Raw genomic sequence first — 16448 nt, forward strand, 5'->3', positions numbered from 1 at the left:
GATGGTCAGCAGGAGCCCACTGAGCAGTCATGGACTTCTTCAGCTGCTCTGCTTAGATGCTTGTCACCCCACTCATCCCAAATTTTCTGCAGGGTGTGGTGTCCCTGATGACAAGAAACAGAAAGGCTGTTTTTTTATAACCCCTTGACTCACCTAATGTAGTGCACAAAAGCAACAACCACTGAGCCCAGGTAAAAGGAGAGGAAACCCAGGAAGCTGAAGAACATGGCCTGGACATAAACAGACTCTGAGGAAAGAGAAGGGATCAGTCAGCTCACAGAGTAGCAATAGCACCTCTCAGGGTCAGCACTCTTCCCAATACCACCTTGTAAAAATGCCCAGACCCAAACAGCCCTTCCAAACCCATCTGCTTTCTTCAAAAGGCATTAACAGAACCTGTTCAGCATGATCTGTCCCCATTTCTTCACCCCCAGTGCTAGCTGGTGTGCCACACAGCCCTTCCTGGAAGGGAGCAGGCTCCAGGTGGTTTTGCCCCCTTGGCTGGGGCTGTGTGCACCATTCCTTCAGAGGCTGCTGGCCCAGTCACACCCCTGTATTCAGAAGTGCCAAGCTCCCCTGCAAAGTTGCATTGCTCTGCCCAAAGACACTGACTTTTAATGGAGGGCACAATTTTCACTTGAAGGTTCTTTGTCCGCTGCAGGTTCCAGGTACGGTTGACATTCCCTGTGAGATGCACAGTACAGAAAATATAAAAACAATCAACATTAATGATTTCTAGCACTGATCTTGGTTCTCTGAACTTGCAAAACCAACAGGGTCTGGCTTTTCACTAAAATGTGTAGGTAATTTTGCTTAAAAATGTTCTCTGATCTATCAATATACAGCCTTTCCCAAATGTTTCCCCCTTCCTCCCTGTTCACAAACTTTTTTCAGACTAGAAATCCCTGCTTGAGCCTTCCATATATTGCTTAATTCTCAATGACTGAATCCCAAAGGCATCTCAACTCCTATTTATTTAATCCCCAAAGGAGAGGTTCTCTCATTACAGGTAGTGGGAGCCCATTTTTGCCTTAGGCCAAATCCCTGTGAGTAAAACATTTCTGCGCAGGATGCCACTCCAGGAACTTGCTCTGTTTCTGCAGGGCTTAGCACCTGGCCAGCACAGCTCTGCTGACAGCATTAGGATGAGAGAATGACACTCCAAAGGGCACAGTTCTTTTTTTGTTGGAAAATTGGGGCAGAAAGGTGGCAGGGAAGCAGTAAAAAGCTGTTGAGGGAGACAATATATCTGTTGGTTGCAGTCTTGCTTCTTCTACAGGGAGGAATTTTCGAGGCTTTGAGAACAGGAATGTTCCCACTCCAGTTACAGCCACTACATGAGTGGTGGAGACTTTGCTTTTACCACTGCCCAGCAAGTGGACACAGTGTTTTCTGGTTGGAAAAGACACTAGAACAAGTCTTTTGTAAAATTATTCTCCCAGAATTACCAATTTTCCTGTTCCCCCAAGTTCAGAGCTGTCACAGATCCCAAGACAGCAGTTGGAGAAGATGCTTTCTGCAGGAACTGAAACTCCATGAAGCCAGGAGGATAATACAGCAGCAGGGAGCAGAGGTGAGAACCAAACAAAAGGCTGTAAGCAGCATTGCCTGGATGACTCCATTGTCTCCCAAGGCCCCAGTGGTGCTGCTGAAAAGCACATAACCCCAGCATGCCAGGCACTGCACTAGCCAGCCACCTCCTGCATTTATCAAGACTTTTAACCTGCCCAACAATATCAAATTGATACTTCACTCTTCCTCACAACTACCTGGGTAAGACAGACTCTACACAATCACCTGGTGGCATCCCACAGGAAGGTCCTAAAAGACACCCACTGCTCCATCACTCAGATGCAGCAATCAAATCCACCTCCCAGAACAACTCACCATGAATTGAAGAAGGCACAGAACCCCCACAGGCATAATCCTCTGGCTTGATGACGAACACAACGAAGAACTGCTCACCTGGGAAATCTTTTCTCTGCACAGAAGGATGGAAGAAGACAGAAAATCCATGAGACACAAAGCCTCTCCCCTCCAACAGGCCAGAGATCAGGTTTTAATTGCTACACAGGCAGCAGAAAACACTGGGACACAAATCAGCATCTCACCTGCACAGTTATGGCTGCCTGCTTTGTCATAGACTGATAAACTCCATTGAACTCCACGTTATGGTCCAGGTCATACACTGGGCACTAAAACAGACAGCTAAGGGTTAAACCAGAGACAACATCCAAACTATTCTCAAAGGAAGCCAGCTGGAAAACACAGCACAGAACAGCAAAAAAAGGCCCCAGTTATGGCGTCCAAGGGAATAGAACCTCTTGCATCTCTGTCTGCTCCCATACTGCAGCCCCCTGCGTTATTCAGGGAGATGGGAAAAGAGAATAAGTATGGGGCTATTTCCCAGCTGCAAGCAACAGCCAACCTCCATGACAGGAACACCCCAGGGAAGGGGGTGAAATATGCAGAAAGGAGCAAAACTCAAGGCAGAAAGACATTGTGTGTCTGAAAATCAGAAGTTCCCCAAGCTGCCTTGAGCCAGGGGAGAGTCAAGGGAACAGCACTGTTCCCTCCCTGAGGCACCAACATTCCACCCAACACCCTCCATGAAGAGACAGAGCCATATCTCAGGGCAGCAGGGAACCTCACAAGGGAGACATGAAGTCCCCCTGTGGAATGTGTTCCCTATGGATAGGCTAGAAAGGAACAGCTTGTTCACCTATTTACAACAAAAGTCTCTGTATGAGCTGCTTGAACTCAGCATCTCTTTCTTGGCCTCCTTCCCACAGAATTTTCATTCCTCTTTCAGGGGCTCCCTTCCCCACCACCACCACGGCAAAGCCCTGCCTTGGGCTTTTCCCTCTGCAGGGCCCAGACCCCTCCGAGCTGGACACAGCTGCAGCAGGCAGCTCCTCACCCTTCTCTGCTCTGACTCACCACAATATCCTGCACAGAGACAACTGAGCATGGGTAGGCTGCATCAGACACCACATTGATAATGACTGAATCGACATCCTGAGGAAATTTGTACAGAAAATACTGTGGAGAAAGCAGAGTACAAGAGACATGGTCCAGAAATCACCCTTGGCAGAATCTTCAACACCTTCCTAAGCTACCTCAACAGCCCTAGGTGGGCTTTGGGGTTGCATGTGAATGGCTTTAATAAAAAAATCAGATTTTAAATATTAAGGCCTTACACTACAGAAGAGCAGATTAAATATATACAGGCAACTGTCCCTCTTGCACAGTATGCTATTAGACACAAACATCCTCAATGTGCAAAATACAGCATTAATCCCTTCACCTCTTTCCCATCTGATGAAGCTAAAGTGACTTCATTTTACACTCCATTCCATTTTACATTGATATGAGCAATTTCCAGATGTTTCCATGCTGCTGGCTGTACTTTTATATATGGAAAACATCATGGAGCTTTCTCAAATGGGTTACCTCAAAGACAGACCATGAACAGTATTACATCAAATGACTGAAACTCTGTCAAGAGTTTCATAAATAAATTATTGATATTAGTTAAGGGATTTGGGGTTGCTTGTTTGCTTTGATGGCAAAGCATAATGGGGGTTTCTCTTTGCACTTCAGCTTTGAAAATAATTCAGCTGTAACTCTAAAAAAATTTGTGATACACTAGTATCTGGCAATATTCCTACTTTTCCTGGGTGGGGGGAAGGAATGGCATCTCCTTCATTGAGCAGGCCCACAGGACAGTTTGTGGGGTTAGAAAAAGCTGTTTTTTCAGAGCTGGGCAAAATATGTCTCAGGCAATATCATCATTTGTATATTTGTTCAGTAAAAAGTTTGATGCACTACTTCAGCCAGCTGCAGGAGAAGTAAGGCTCCTGTGCCTGCCCCAGCAGGATGCTTGTTGCAAGGGCTCCCATTATCCCACTTGAGAGCTCAGGCTCTAAGGCCCAGCTACCCCCGAGGGGCTGATGGGCACCTCACACCCCCTCAGAGGGACACAGGCTGAGGAGTGTCCCCAGCCACCTCCCTCCCTTCCATACGGTCACCAGGCAGCCACTGCTGCCGCACTGGGAGCTACCACAACCACCACCTCTGCTCCAAAACCATCACCTGAGACTTTCCCAACTGTAGAGCTCCCTTTCTGGCACATAAATTTCAGTACTGAGCAAGGGCCAGCTGTTTCCTGTTTCTCTTCCCCCATGCCAATCCCAGGAATTACAGCCACGAAGTGGGAGGGCAGGGACAAGTAGGAAATCACCCGAGCCTTTTCCAAGCTGCCCATTTCTACTAAAGCATTTATTCCCAGCACCCCTCCCCAACCAGGGTCCCTTCCCTGCTGCAGGAGTGCTGGCTCCAACCACAAGTCCCTACAAAGTGCAAACTCACCAAGCCAGTTTCCTCAGCAGAGCAAGTTTTGTCTGCACCAAGCAAGGACACAGGCAGACTGAGCTCCTTGGCTTCCCAGGGGCACTTTTTCCCCTTGGAAAGTTTTAGGGGCATAAGGATCACATTTTTTAGTTCACAAGGGCTCTTCTATAATTTCCTCTAAGCCATGCTTGCACCAAGGTACAGAATTAACACAAGGGCATTGAGGCCAGCAGACCCCTGCTGCACACACTGCAAGTGTTAAAAACACATCCAGCCAATACTTCTCACCTATACAAGCATATCCAATTTCTGCTTCTGCCCTCAGGCACAAGCTGGGCTCCAGACAACATCTCCTTCAGTTGTTACGGTTTTTTACAGCACCCATCTAGGTTTTAACTCATCTTTTTTTTCCTTCCCCCTATAGACTGCTTAATACTTTGATTTACAAAAACCTCAGCATTATACCAATTAAGAAGCAGTCTTCTACTCCTCACATCTGGTTATTACTTTAAAGTCATAAATCTCATATTATTAATTGTGACAAAAAATCAGACCACAGTCACAAAGTTAATTTCATATCCTAAACATTCTATATTCAAATCACAAAATCCTAAGTAATGAGTGCTTACAAAGAGTCACCATCATTCCCTATGCTTTTATAGTATAAAACACTGCATGAATCCGCAAACCAGATTAAGACATTTGTCAGCAAAAAGGATTAGCCAGGATGCCTGGTAATACAAAACCTAAAATTAAATGGTGTTATTAACAGTGAAAGCAACAACAACAGCAGAGTCCCAGAAGCCTGGGTAAATCACACACCCTCCTAGCTCTACAAGTTCCTATAACTCTACAGTTACTGCCAACAGCATTTTCATTCAAGAGGGGATTTGTATCTGCAGGGCTCTAAGCAAAGCTGCTCAGCTGGAGGGGCTGCTCATACATGCTTCCTTCTGAACTAACACACATACTGATGCCTTCAGTTTTAGCTTTCACATATTCTAGGTTCTGTACTGTATTAGTATCTAACTCTGAACTTCATATAGAAAGATCAAAGATCACATCAACCACTTGGATGTGGTAAGACATACAAACAATCTACACAGGATTCCTCCTTACCTGGGGCTGGGAAGGGCTGGCAGTGAAGTTAAAGGCTTTGTTGGTCCTAGAAAATAAATGCCAGAATGTTGAAGCCTAAAACTTTTAGAGCTGGAACACACCCAAAGTACCCTCAGATTAAACAAAATAATTTTTTCCCCCCCAGGAAGGAAAAATAAGGGAAGAGTAGGCAGATGGACCAAGTCCCTTAAGTGATGTTCAAGTGGTACATGAAGAAATTGCATTTGTATTCTCACATCCCAGCTTACTCAAGTTGGAAGTTCTCCAGCCTGGTGACAAGCAGCTCATATGCAATATTGAACGGTGCCATGGAAGCCACATCCACAAATATGATCTGCTCAGAGGGTCTTGTTTCAGGTGTTGGCTCAGAGGGACACAGGGTCCGACTCACTTCTTGGTAATTGTAGGTCCTCTGATAGCTACAACAGCCAGGGAAAGGAGGGAAGAGAAAATTGGATAGGAGAGAGAGAGAGAGCCATTAGGAAGTTTTTCAGCTCTATTAAGAATGGCATCATTTTGCCTCTGTTTGCATAACTGAAATTCTCATCTAAAAGGCCAGGAGCATTCACTCTTTTATTCAGCATTCAAACTCCACCTCTGCTGCCTCTTGCAATCTGCCCAAGGGACTGGTCATCCTCAACATTTCACTTCCCTCGGGGATGCCCGCGACAGCTGTGGATCTCTAACATCTGCCATTTAGTGGAGGCAAAGAGAGCACTGACAGCCACTGCTGTACCCATCACCTGCATCAGGCAAAACACTGCAGGATATCTGCTGCTGGCACCAGGATTCAGTCACAGGACGAAGCTTCGCCTCTGAAATGGACTAAGGTGTCTGAAAATTCTCTATTTGCAGCCCACCGAGCCCTGGGGTTAATGAAGATACAAAGCAGCATTGCTTTCATAAAGAAGCAGCTCCAAAACAACCACTCCCTAGAATAAATTTAACTTAAATGTTCCTGAGGTGAGAAACAGAAGCTCTTTTTCCAGAAATATACCTGCACACATGGCAGGCTACTGTGGAATGACACCAAGGATGTGTGGCAGACTCAGTGACTGGTGCCACAGGTAGATCCCTGCAAACAGGCCTCCTGGTGCTCTGTGCACATATCTGAGAAGCTAAGAGCCAAGAGCACGCTGCCAAGTGAGAGGTGACCTATGAAATCCTGCTCTCCCTACACCCAGCTGGCAGCGAGCAAGGACCAACAAAACCCTGCAGTGTGCACAGGTTACAAGAAGCAGCACTGAGGGAGGCTGCTGATGAACACAGCTGGTAGAGGAGTGTGCACAGAGAGGAGAGTGTCACAAAGAAGAGCCTCCAGTACTCACAGGCCTCGGAAGATCAGTGGCACCTGCCAGGAGAGCACTCCCTTCTGCTGTCGGACCACAAACAGGACGGGGTACTGGAGGTTCTCGGAGCTGCTGTTCACGTACACCCGCACTGCATCCACCTGTGGGGAAACAGAGCATAAACTGAAGGTGGAGAACAAGGCAGCTCCAAATCTAGGTGGGAAAAGCCTTTCCTCCTTCCTCAGTCTGACCTAGGTGCTGACAATAAGCACAGGGAGATCAGCAGTGTTTATCACCAGACTAACTATTCAGACCCAGAAGTCATTTACAGAAGTGCCTCTCTGCTGATGCTGCAGTCCAGAATCACAGCCCTGTGCCCAGGTCAGTGGACAAATGCAGAATACATAAGAGAGTTCAGCAGCTTCTGTTGGGAGCAACCTATATAACTTACCTTACAAAAATTAAGCAAGCAGATGTGGACACACAAGACAAAGACTCAAAGCTACAACTAAGAATTTTCTTGCCAAGACTCTTATGTGCCCAACTCAAACAACATTACTGGGAAAGTCACAAAGATGACATCAAGAGCCAAGGATGAAAAAGCAGATTAGCAGCGGGCTCTCGTGTAAACAATTGCAATATGACCATAATCACACCAAACAAAACAGGAATATACTGCTGACTGCCCTCAAGTGGACAAGAAAGGCTGCTTGTGAGAAATGTTTTAATGCAGCCCACTGCACCAGCAACTGAAATTTCTCCTTACATTATTATTGGCCACCATGTGGTTGCAGAAGTAGGACAGCTGTGGTGTAACACAACCTCAGTTCACTATTTGAGAAGCAAGAAGTTTGTCTGTACCACATGGAAATATCACCATTTCCATTTGAAAACAGCATCCCTTCAGCTCCCTCTCCAGAACTGTAGACACTGATGAAGAATACAAAATACAAGAGTTCATAACTCATCATATGATAAGAAACAGTCCATCTCAACTAGAGGCCTTGAAATAATGAAAACATATTAAGTATATAATACATACACATTTTAAACCTGCCACATCCTGAAAGATTATAATAGACTCACTCTCACTAGATCAGTAAAATGCTTCTCACAGATATTCTGATTTTATTCCCTCCAAGAAGAGTAAAGGGTCAAGGAGGTAGCACATTCTGAAAAGAGCATACAGAATTAGGAAGCTAGAAGGAGGAGAGTTATCAGAGACAGCAACTTATTCTTACCCTGGGTACACCAGTTTCAGAGAAATTACTTACCTCTGCAATTCCAAGTAAAAGAAAATTTCCTATTTATTCTTGTTTGGTGATTCTTGACTCACATGAGAGTTGAATCTAGTAGAACAAAACACCTTCCTAAAAGCCATAATCATCAGTTTTCCTGACATTATTACCATAATACAGAGGCAACAGCCACCAACTCCTAAAAAAATTAGGTCTTCAACAACAAAAAACCCAAATAATTTAATTAAAACTCCCTTGAAATAGGAGGGCAGACATTAGAATCCTTTCTCATTGCCCTCTGGCTTCTAAACCTTTGCAAAGTTCTTCTGGTCTGCTTTCCAGTTTTTCCTTCCAGTCACAAGAACTATATATGCAATTTTGTTTCCAAGTATATTTCACCATAAAGCGCTAAAACAAAGCTAAGAAAAACAGCAGCACAAAGCAAGACACACAAGGAACACCTGAAGGGTGTCACTACATTGGAAGATAACTTGGTGGCTTCCTCACTCCCTGCAGCTGCCCCAAGGGAGCCAAGCCAGCGCACACTGGTGTGACTTGGACACAGAGGGACTGGGCTGAACAAGCTGCTGCTTGTTTCTTGGTGTTTGCTGTGACAGGGAGTGAGGACACGAAGGAAGCAACTGGAACTGAACAAGAAAACAAATCTAAGGAGCATGAAGACAAAATGGTCAAGCCAGTCTCCTGCAAGGACATGGAACAATTCTCCACCCATGGGGAAAACAACTATCACTGCAGAAAGGACACATTTCAGCTGCCTGTCCAGCAGCTTTTTGCCCATGAAACAGTCCAAGCAAGCCCACCTCCACAGGTGAAGTGATTCTTGCTTGCCTCAGGCTGGACATGGCTCTGTGAACCCTCCAGGGCTCAGCACAATCAGCTCAATGCAATGGGGAGCTCACATCAAACTCACAGCAAATATCACTACTGGCTCATGCATCCTCAACTATCCATAAATACAAGCCAGAGATTGGGAAATTCTCCTCTCCACTGACTGCACAAATACAGACTGTAACCCAGGACATGAGTTATGCATATATTGCAGATAGTCAGGTTTTCTTAACTGTACATGAGTATGTGTACATTAAATGAATACAGCTCCCTCCCAGCCCTCTCCTTAAGGGAGAGGTATTCCATCCAGTGCCTTCATCAGCTTTGTGGCTCTGCACTGGACTCACTCCAGAAAGTCCATAGCTTCCTTATACTGGGGCCACCAGAACTGGCACAAGCAGGATCACCTAGAGCCAGCTGAACATGGATGGAGACTTCATAACCTCTCTGGGAGACCTGTTATGGTGATTGATCATTCTCAGTAAGAAAAGAAAGTTTCCCATCTATTCTAGAGAAGCACAAGGGAAGGGAAATAAAAGCACTGGTGATTAATGCTCTGACAGAGAAAAGTCTGTGAAGTGGAAGGCAGTCCCTTCCCTCTGCTGTGATCCAGCAGCCAGACTCCTCTTTTGGTTCCCCTCTCTCCACAAAGCTAAGCTGACTATACACCACCTACAACATTTATTCAGCTTTGCTGCAGATTCCATTATCTTATAATATGTGTAGGAAATAGGAATATCAGGAGAGGGAGGTAAGAGTCTCAAGGCTCAATACTCTTTTAAATCTAAGCATTTACCCACAAGAAAACTGGTATATGCCATATTACTACCATAATGACTTCTCTACATCCTTACTGTGCTCAGCACTCTGTATCTGCTCTCTGTTACAGCTGGTTATAGCTTCTTTGCCCTGCTCCCCTAAAAGTCCATATTCAGGTGCCTTTAGCTCTTTTTGGTCTGATATCTGGGGCAACACCAAGCTGCATCAAGGCAGGACCAACTGTGGCCTAAGTATGGACTCACAGATGGGATCCCACTTTTTTCCCCCTCTAAATTCCTCTCTGCACTCTACACAAGCAAAGCTTCTTCCCAGGCCACATTCAAACAGGGTGACTCAAACAGAGAGGTACATCAGAAAGTCAGAAGCAAAACTTACAGAGCAGCTCGTTAAGAAGATCCCAATGTAATTTAAATTTCACCTCAATATACCAGCAATTCACTTGCAATGAATACCTCTGCTCCTACTACATTTGCACATACCCAGATCAATCTGGAGCATCACGCTGAGTGTAACCCCATCAATATCTTTTAATAAAGTCCAGGAAACAAACAGGGTGATTAAGAAGCTGGACAGATGGCAATCGAGGTTCCAGCCCATCTAGTTATGTATCCTGCTGCCATCCCCACAGCAACACAGGGCCTCTTGTGGGCAGATCCCCATCCCAGGGTGCAGCTCTGCTCTCCCCTCGCAGGATCTCAGGGATACAGCAGCAGCTGCCAACAGCTTTGGTTGTTAGGCATCTTTCTTACACGACAGCAATTTCTGCCAAACACTGCAACAAAACAGGTGGGATTTGCCTTCTGGCCAAACCTGCACAAGAAGTTCCCAATTAATGGTTGATGACTTGGAAATAAGCTTGGGCATAAGTCCAGAAAAATGTAGGTGCAATTATGAGGAAGCTTGAGAAAGTCCAGGAAGAATTACCATTTAACTGCAACCAGGGCATCTCTTCATCTCCTGTCACTCACTCTCCAATCTCGTGCTACAGATTAGAAGGAATCTTAATTAGTGTCTTGGAGAAAGGCATTTTCCCTGGCAGGATGAGCTGTCTAGCAGGAGCATCAGAAGGGACAGGGATAAAAATATAACACCTATGAATGGATGTTTATGATTTTTTAGGCCTTCTTCTCTTTGACCTACCTTAAACTTGTAATCCATGCTTTGCTTCTAGATTCTCTTGCCTTTATATAGACAACATACACAGTCTCATGCTACAGATTTAATGAATTCACTATTGAGTCAATGCTACTAATCCCATCTTCCCCTTTGAAAGTCATTTGGCATTTGCCTTCAACAAAATATTTTTACAAGAGTGAAAAAAGTAGGAGGTGAAGAAAAAGAAGTGATTTATTTATTTCAAACATGCTTCCCCCTCCACACCTTTCCAAAGGTTGTTTCATTTTAAAAACAAGCAGTTCTAACTCAAGAACCCTTCCCTGATACAGAACCACTGCTCCCATCACACATACCTCCCCCTTCCAACACAAAACTTGATGTGGAGACAAGAGGAACTCCAGTGAAAAACCAGTGTTTTCATTTAAAATTATAATCATCACAAACACTATGAGCCTTCTCTGCATCCATCCCCACTCACTTAGCACTGGTGAGATGAGAAGGAAGTTTTGCCTGGACAGAAACAGGGTCAACCAGACTGCTATCACTCCTGCATTGCCAGCACTGCTGAGGAACTTCATTTTGGAGGAGATCATTACCAGCCCCACAGAAAACTGGTTCCACCTTCCCCTTCCTTGTACACTCTCAGCAGGAGGCTGGGTCTACTGGTATTATAGTGCTAGACTTCATCTGCAGCCTCCAAGCTGAAACCATCATCTTGGGAAACAAACTTGTGTACCAAATGCTCCCTTGGACAAGGCAGGCCCTGCACAAATATTTGTCGGCAATAAACACTGCTGCCTTTTGTGCTGTGGGGCTGAGGCAGGGTCAGGAGTGCTTCAGAGACTTCTGCTCCTCACATTCCTTCCCAGTGCCAAGGCTCTGCCGTGTGCAGGGGCGATTCACCAGTAGGCTCGTGATAGTTTTGTTTCTCAGATGACTGACCTTGAAGTTTCTCCTGTGTTTCAAGGTGGACAGAGCAACAAGACAGCTGAATAAAGAGAGAGCTCTCAGCTCTGCATAAAAACGTGTTAGACCAGGAAAGACAAATATTTGTACTTCAGTTCCACCACCACCATGGAGATAGGGGGAGGGAAGAAAAGAAAAGAAAAAAAGTATAACTGAATTCCATTCTCTAGATGGGAACAGGCAGAAGGAGCCAGCCCCAGATTTGCACAGCTGAACAGAACCAACATGGCTGCAAACATTAAGCAAAATAAACCAGGCTCTTGTTGACATGAAAGAATCTTTGGACTGATAATTAAATCTGCATTTTCCACAGAGATCACACATCATCTTAAGACTGTGGGGATGTGAATTTAAGGGCAAGGCAGGAGGTTGCAACAACACCTTGTGCTGCAAGCAAAGGTTTTCAAGGGCTTTACCATGGACTCCTTTCCAAAAGCTCTTGCTAAGCAAAGCCTTTGAGTCACAGCAGGGCTGCACCCACACGCCAGGCGCTCCCTGGCAGCCTGTTGGGATTACCAGCCCGCGTTGCGACAGCGCTCATGGGCCTGCCAGGCACAGGGCCAGGCCCGTGGGCAGGGAACATCCGGCAGGCAAACACTCACTGCTGCTCCAAGGAAAGGCCTCAGCACTGGATACGTGTGCAAAAGGCACTGAACTGCTAATGCTGGCTGCTACATAAGAAAGAGGCGCTTCATTTTTATACAGACCCTGAAATTAGGTGAGGTAGGATTGAGCCAGATGGACTGGAGCAATCGAGGCAGTGAATGAATACTCCACCAGCACCAGCTCTGCTGATCTTCCCACTGGTGAGGCAATGGGGGAAGCTGAGACCCGGAAGGAAAATAGTTGAGACGCTGACAGGTTTTAGAGAATCTCTTTTCTGCAGTCCCAGGAGATGTGAGCACTGCTCCTGGCTGACAACAGAACAAGTGGAGCTCAGGGGATCGTTCCCTTTCAGCCTTTCTCTGTCTCTGCGCTCCAATGTCAATAAGACTTAATTGCCAAAAGCAATCTGTCAAATAACCTTGGCCCAGAGTTTTCTTCCAGCATTTCTGCCAGGAGTATTAAACACCTGAAGCAGCATAAATGAAGAGACAGACTCTGGGTACATCAAGCACACCCTTGGACACATTAACATAACTGCTCCAGGATTAGTATTTTTCATTTAAATGTTTCACTCTGTGCAAATGTGCTGTGTGGATTTACAGTCTGCCGTGGACTTTCCCATGAGTTCACTTGTTTGCAACAGTATCTGTGAAGCATAAATGGAAGTAAGACAAATATAAAACATGATAATATTTATCTTTTTCCATTATCGAAGTTTTGTCCTCTAACCAATGTCGCCAGGGAGTCTCCAGGACAGCCAGAAGGATAAAGTGGGAGTTGCTATGCTGGATGAAATAGGTACCTGTTTCTGAACACCCTCAGACTTCAGAAAGATGTTAAAAATAAAAAATCCTATTTTGAACAGTAAGTTAAGGAACAAACTACTCTGCAATAATTGCATCTTCCTAAACCACAGCAGCTGGAACTCTGGGCCAGGCCAACCCTTGAAACAAAATGGTATATAACCTTTCCAAATCATAACCGTGTAACTCCAAGCTCCTGGCACTAACTCCAGGGTTTGCTGTCAGAACTTAGATCCCTGGTTCTTTCTTGGCTCCCAAGTTCTTCACTTCAGTATGTGAAGAAGTTCAGCACTTTGGATGTGGATTGAATTATGTCTTGTAATGCATGATGTCTTTTTTTAAAACCATTTTCCATTTATTTTAAACTACTCTGAAGTAGCTATTTCTATGCTCAAAGAAAAATATCAGTGTAAAAACTAAGGAAGGCTGTTTCTGAAATCCTCTGTGGTTCTCCAAGTGTACACAGCACAAAATTATGTTTGCTTATGCAAATGTACTAAACTATATTTTCAAACGGAGCAGATGGCACACCCTTGCAATATACCTTTTACAGTCTGCACTTCAATTCCTTAAATATCCCCTGAAATATCAGATGAGGTCCATACAGAGAAAGCTTACCTCCCTACCAACAACTTCTGCACAAGTTATTTGAGGACATTTCAGCCTCTACTTACAATGCAAATGTCTAATAAATTGCTGCACTGTTCTTGGAAAGAGTTCAAACTGAGGAGAGGCATTTTGATGAAGTTCCTCAATTCAGAATTTGTTTTCTTTTTTAATCTAAACATCTTGGGGATGGGAAGGGAACAACAAAACCTGATCAGCTTTGATTTTAAACATGACAGCCCAACAAGAAGAGAATGACTAAGATTTAGAACAACATTCGAATTCAAAAGAGATCCTTTAGTTCAAGGGCAAGTTATCGAGCTTGACAGCATTAGCTTACACATTAGAAATAAAAATAAAAATCCTGCCAGCACCACAGTTACCATCTGAAGGTCTGCTGGCTACCCTGCAAGAAACCAGAGCAGCTTTCAGTTTTTTCCCCTAAAGCCTGCAAACTGATAGCCTCTGTCAAGATGCATTCTCTTTTTGCCTCCTAGGTAGGAAAACCCACAAAGTGCAAAATCCTAGAAAGATAAAGAATAATTCAAGTTTGAGGGGATCTCAGTTGCTTCTATCCCCAGCCCAATGCAAAGCCACATCCCACACTGTTCTTTCAACTAAGATATCCCACTTTTGTCAGAGTTTTCAAGAATGTATTTTCTGATGCAAAAAACAACAGTCAAGTTTGGGTTTTTAGCAGATCCCCATGCAATTTCTCTCATAGTTTGCTTTTGTTTTCCCCTGTAAGCAAAAGCTTTTTGTGTGACCCTAGGCAGGGTGAGGAGTGTTCAAAAGAACCTACTGAGAAACAGCAAGCACATTCCAAGTGCTGTGAGCTCTACACTGCCTACGCTGTCACCTCCTAGGGTTGCCTGTTTTCTTTACGAAATATAAATTATATACACAAAAGTTACTCCAAAGGGATTCTGTTGAACCTTGCTTGGCTTCAGATACCATATACTATAATTTGCTTTGATTTTTTTTGGACTTGACATCGTGCCTACATTCCTGTCACATAAGACATTTACTATTAGGTTCCAGAAATGGTGTGCTGAAGCTCTTCCAGGGTCCTGTGGTGAACAGACTTGAGCCAGCAACCAAAGAGCAATAGTGTTCAGGCCCTGGAGATCCTGTAATAACAGCAGCTCTACCGACATCAGGAGATCTTCTTATGCAACTATTTGTAATCTTGCCAATTTCTTTGATTTTTACCTGCATCTTTGTGGCTAAACTGGTGGGCTTCCACTCAGCATTAAGGAAAGACAGAACTCAGCCTGTTGTCCTCACTATAGCCCAGGCTCAGCCTTCTCCAAACAGCAGACTAAAGTTTTATTGCACGCATGGTGTAGCTGTGGACTGAAAGCTGGGCTGAAGCCAAGACTAACATTATGGAGAACGTGTGCAGGACACCATAGGAATACTTCAAGGTAGTTTAGCCTGAAGGTTCCTACATGTGAAACCCAAAGCCAGCTCAGAAACAAGAGGTGAAAAAATTGCTCTTAGAGTTGTTATAATAGACATTGGTCCTGCTGGAGTGAGACCTACACTAGTATGTCAAACAGCAGAGAACAGCAAACATAGATTTGATCACTGCTACTTATTAAACCAGATTGCCCTGTGTAGCAAATCAAGGAGTTTTCCTGCAGCTAGGACATATGGCTTTAGTCTGAGCAATTGTGTGAGTCATCACACAATTCCAGAGGAACACACAGGTTCTGGCTTCTTGCCTAAAGGAAAGCAAGTGCAACTACCATCCACACCTCGGAAACGAGACCCATTCACTAGAGGTCAGAGGAACACTAAAGCATTGTGCTCTTTGGCTGGAAAAGGCACTTGGTCACAAAACTTAAGGCATGTAATTGGAGGACTTCTGATCTTCTTGCTAGTGTTGAAACTACTCTTTCTTTAGGACAATCAACTTTTTCCTATCTGCAACTCTGAAAAAACGAAGAGTAATGATAGTAGCAACCCTCCCTGGTAGCACACAGCCTCTCATAGACTGAAGGTAACTTTTTACCCATCACTCCTCAGACAGACTTCACAGACAAGACATTCAACACACTCCAGGGCTACACATCCTCACACTGCACAACTGCTCAGCAGTGAAGCCACAGATTAATCAACTGTCAATCACAATTTATGGTAAATTGAGACATATGGGAACTGGGACTGGGGCTCTGTTCCTAGTCCTGGCAAGGGAGGAGGAGGGAAATAGCACCCACTCTTTCTCTTAAAATAGGCTCAGCTTCCAAGCTCATCGCAACCAACATGTACTGCATGAATGTCCAAGAACTGTGTCTGGATTGCAGCAGCTTTGCCTACAAATGGAAAGTTGGAAACTTGTTCTCTTCAGAGATACTTGGTTTTACAAATATAGTGCAAGTATTTCCCAAATCATACATTCAGCTGACCTGAGCTCCAATGAGGAAAAAGAACTTTGGTTGTCTTCTTTCTCATTATATTCTCCTGGACTACCTACATACACTTTGGTACAGGACATACCAACCTGCACAATATTAGTACAATTTGTGTTTTCAGCAAATTAACCATTACAACTGCCAGATCCTACAGTGGTGGAAAGTCTCATTCACTTTGATTTCCATCAGTACTCACACACACACTATTCTTTCTGAAAACCCTGGTATTACTGCAAACACAGAAGTAAGCAGGCTCTCTTACTTGTCACATAAAGCCTTCTCCAGTCAGTGGTAAATCCAGCAGAA

The 16448-nt window shown here is 44.6% G+C and overlaps 1 protein-coding gene across 1 annotated transcript in view; it reads right to left on the reverse strand.

The window, feature by feature from the left end:
- The window catches only part of SIDT1 (SID1 transmembrane family member 1), a 39778-nt gene that overhangs the window by 19054 nt on the left and 4276 nt on the right, over window positions 1-16448 (reverse strand). Inside the window, exons 2-9 of the mRNA XM_054269815.1 lie at window positions 6801-6922; window positions 5721-5891; window positions 5473-5518; window positions 2941-3042; window positions 2112-2195; window positions 1888-1981; window positions 613-684; window positions 154-247 (exon numbers count right to left, since the gene is read on the reverse strand). Coding sequence (XP_054125790.1) covers window positions 154-247; window positions 613-684; window positions 1888-1981; window positions 2112-2195; window positions 2941-3042; window positions 5473-5518; window positions 5721-5891; window positions 6801-6922 — 785 coding nt within the window. The remainder of the gene's footprint in view (window positions 1-153; window positions 248-612; window positions 685-1887; window positions 1982-2111; window positions 2196-2940; window positions 3043-5472; window positions 5519-5720; window positions 5892-6800; window positions 6923-16448) is intronic.

This window comes from Melozone crissalis, unplaced genomic scaffold (genome assembly GCF_028551555.1).
Source record: "Melozone crissalis strain CALT ecotype California unplaced genomic scaffold, PUWL_Pcris_2 ptg000008l_1, whole genome shotgun sequence".
Lineage (NCBI taxonomy): Eukaryota > Metazoa > Chordata > Aves > Passeriformes > Passerellidae > Melozone > Melozone crissalis.